The 3,230-nt window shown below is 41.9% G+C and overlaps 1 protein-coding gene across 1 annotated transcript in view; it reads left to right on the top strand.

Annotated features, from left to right (window-relative positions):
• The window catches only part of cacnb3b (calcium channel, voltage-dependent, beta 3b), a 13,209-nt gene extending 11,174 nt beyond the window's left edge, over nt 1–2,035 (top strand). The window contains exons 11-14 of the mRNA XM_008290586.1: nt 312–407; nt 495–665; nt 756–803; nt 891–2,035. Of these exons, the coding sequence (XP_008288808.1) occupies nt 312–407; nt 495–665; nt 756–785 (297 nt within the window). The 3' untranslated portion in view covers nt 786–803; nt 891–2,035. The remainder of the gene's footprint in view (nt 1–311; nt 408–494; nt 666–755; nt 804–890) is intronic.
• The last annotated feature ends 1,195 nt before the right edge of the window (nt 2,036–3,230 follow it).

Raw genomic sequence — 3,230 nt, 5'->3', positions numbered from 1 at the left:
AACACAGCATTTCTCTATTTTATATTGCTGCAAATGGCACGTCCTTGGGTTTTGGATTCTTTGTCAGACAAAAGAAGACTCTCAGACCTTTTGATGAGCATTTTTCACGTTTGTTTTGACATTTTATAGATGCTTTATCGATAATGAAATGAATTGGTATTTAATATTCCAATGCTACTCAAAATATGTCGCTTAAATTTCCCAGCAGTAAGGAAGACTTTTTTTTTTTAATTAATAAACTACTTGACTGAAATCTAATAAGAAACCTTTAGTAATTGCTTAAATATCTTAATTTCTGGCTCGTCTCACAGGTTCTTCAGAGGCTCATTAAATCTCGAGGGAAGTCGCAAAGCAAACACCTCAACGTCCAGATGATGGCAGGAGACAAGCTGGCTCAGTGTCCTCCTGTAGGTCGCTCTGCTCGAAGTCAGGATACTTAGAAATGGATTTGAATACACAGTAGCTTATATTTTCTCATCTCTTTGACTCCTCAGGAGATGTTTGACGTCATCCTGGATGAGAATCAGCTGGAAGATGCGTGCGACCACCTCGCCGAGTACCTGGAGATTTACTGGCGTGCCACTCATCTCCCCTGTTCTGCCCCAGTTAACCCCTTACTGGACCAAAGTGTGATCACCCCACCTTCAGCTAACTCCAGCCAACAGGTGAGCAAAACACACAACCGACGCTTGACTTGTTGACGTTTTGGCTGCACTGCTAACCTCCATCTTTTCTGCCTCCTGTGTTCGTAATAGTTTTCTGAGACTCAAGAGTTGATAGAATGAGCACTACAGCAGACACAGGTAAGAAAAAAATGACTTTGTTACGTCTGTATTTCTGATTTTTCTAATGGTACAATCTATTGAAATGTGCCTGCTGCTTCCCTGCAGGAGCAGCCTGTGCTGTCGGCTGGCGTCAGACCAGGAAGTCATAGAGCACAGGGACCAGGGCGCCACCAGGGGGCAGCAGCAGCCCTCATCTCTCCAAAGCCAGCCACCACCTTCTCCACCTGGGGCAACAAAAAAAAGAAAAACAAAAGAGAGAGAGAGCAGAGTACCTCCAGAGAAAAAAAAAAAAAATGCAGGAGGTTGGTGAGCTGGAAGAAGAGCAGAAACCAAAACAGGGAAGAAGTAGCCGGAAGAGGGAGATCTGACCGGCGCTGCAAAAGACAGAGGAGCCTCCGCCTCACTGCTGCCCCCTCGGCGAGAGCTCCCTGCTCCCACCGTCACGCGACAACTCAGGGCCGCTTTGTACAGCTGCACACACACTGGTAACACAAACCAGAACAGCAGTGCAGTCACTGTTCACCACCTGCCACCCTGCCCCTCACTCCTCCTCCTCCCACCCTGACCCTTAAAACGGTTCCCTGCTTTCACACCGGAAGTCCCCCCCAGCTGAGCCCGTCCATGAGTGTCCGAAGTTAGCCGTCCGACGCACACATGGGCCGGTTCAGCTCTCACCGTAGAGAAATTACACACCTGTGAAGTCAGAGTATGTCAGCGTACAGTGCTGTAGCAAATCAGAGCTGTCGGTAAAACATAAAACACAAACAGGAACATCTTCCCGATGCAGGGTTCCCAGGGTTTATGTCGGATACACCTCACCTCCCTCTCCGGCCAAAGAGTACAGAGAGTGACAGAAAATCAATTCTGTATGTCTTCCATCTCCACGGCTCTCCGCGAGCTGTCATTCCAAATGTTTAACCAAATGTTTTCTCAAAGGCACAACTGCTGCGATCGCAGTCGTCACGGTGTCGCCAAGGAAAATGAAAACGTTCCTCTTGCTTTCATTTCCAGTTTATCCAGTAGCCTTTTTCAGCATACCTTTTTACAGTAACTATCTATACTACTCGCTACGATTCATATCGCAACAGTAATGCAAAACCCATGTATAACGAGCGCACACGCAGTCTATATGCATCTTCGTCACAGCTGTGAATGTACAAATGCCTGTCCATCGGCTTAGCAAGGATTATTTACAATAACTGTGGTTTGTTTGCAGATGCTTGGAGGCAAATCCTATAACTTATTCAATATTAAACAATTCTATATCAGTTACAGTTCTCAAAGACCTCTTCCAACAAATAATACACAAACGCCAGACAAATCAAAGCTTTAAATAATCTATTTTTTCACATATTACCTACTGCACTGTAATAAATAATGAAGTCCTTCTCTCTGACAAACTTTGAACTTCCCAGAAACATAATTTGTAGCATAACCAGAAGGTTTGCTGATATTTAAGGCAAGTTAAAGGTTTTCCAATCTCGTATTTACCTTCAAAATGATGGTTTTAAATCAAACCTAAGACATCTTTCATTATTTTTTGAATTCGGTGTTTTAGTATATTTTATATAATATTAATTTCCAAAAGGAGAACACAACAATGAGAGAGATTTAACAAACAAAACGTGACTTGATCTTGAAAATTTAAGTACACGCTTCTTTTAACAGATTTATTCGACGATATCTGTAGGCTAATAACTGAACTAAAATAAAAACATCACCCTAAGCGACACAGTCAGGAACATGTTGTTTGATTTTTTACATTTACATTTCACTCATCCCTGCTCCTTGCTGGTGTGTAGGTGGACTGTAGACTCCCAGTACAGCATCAGAATTAAGATGCTCAGTAAAAAAAAGAAGCTGTGAATGCACCTTTGAGAAGAACTCATCTGCTCTAAAGGGGCATAAAGAGTACAGGTTGTAAAGGGTTCCTCCCTAATAAACGATTCTTTTATTATTTTATGACAAAAATCAGCATGAAGCTTTTGAGGGCATCCCCTGTCGATGTATTTATGTTAGTAGAGGTCTTACATCCGCTGCTTATTCTCTGCCCAAACTGCAGGATATACATTATATATGCATCCACATAAATGAACAATATGTACTATTTCCAAAGCTTCCATAGTCACCAATTCAAAAATTTTACTGCTACTCAACTTACAGTTCTAATAAAAACAAATGCATCTCAGTAAGCACCAAAATTCTCACAGTGACGCAGCCGCTAGCATCGTGTAAAAGTGCAGAATCCAGCGAACATACCACACGTGTAAATAACCAGATGTATGTGCATGATATGTTGTATTCCTGTTTCATCAGAAGGGCTTTTTAGGACCATCTTCACACAAGCAGTAAATCAATACAACCTACATAACCAGTTGCATTATTAAGGCTTAACTGTAAATACTGTATATTCAATATGCAGATATGATTATTATTATTATTATT

This window comes from Stegastes partitus, unplaced genomic scaffold, assembly GCF_000690725.1.
Source record: "Stegastes partitus isolate 25-593 unplaced genomic scaffold, Stegastes_partitus-1.0.2 Scaffold686, whole genome shotgun sequence".
In the NCBI taxonomy this organism is placed as follows: Eukaryota; Metazoa; Chordata; class Actinopteri; family Pomacentridae; genus Stegastes; species Stegastes partitus.
The sequence above is the reverse complement of the archived record's forward strand: the minus strand, read 5'-3'. Positions and strand labels throughout refer to the sequence as shown.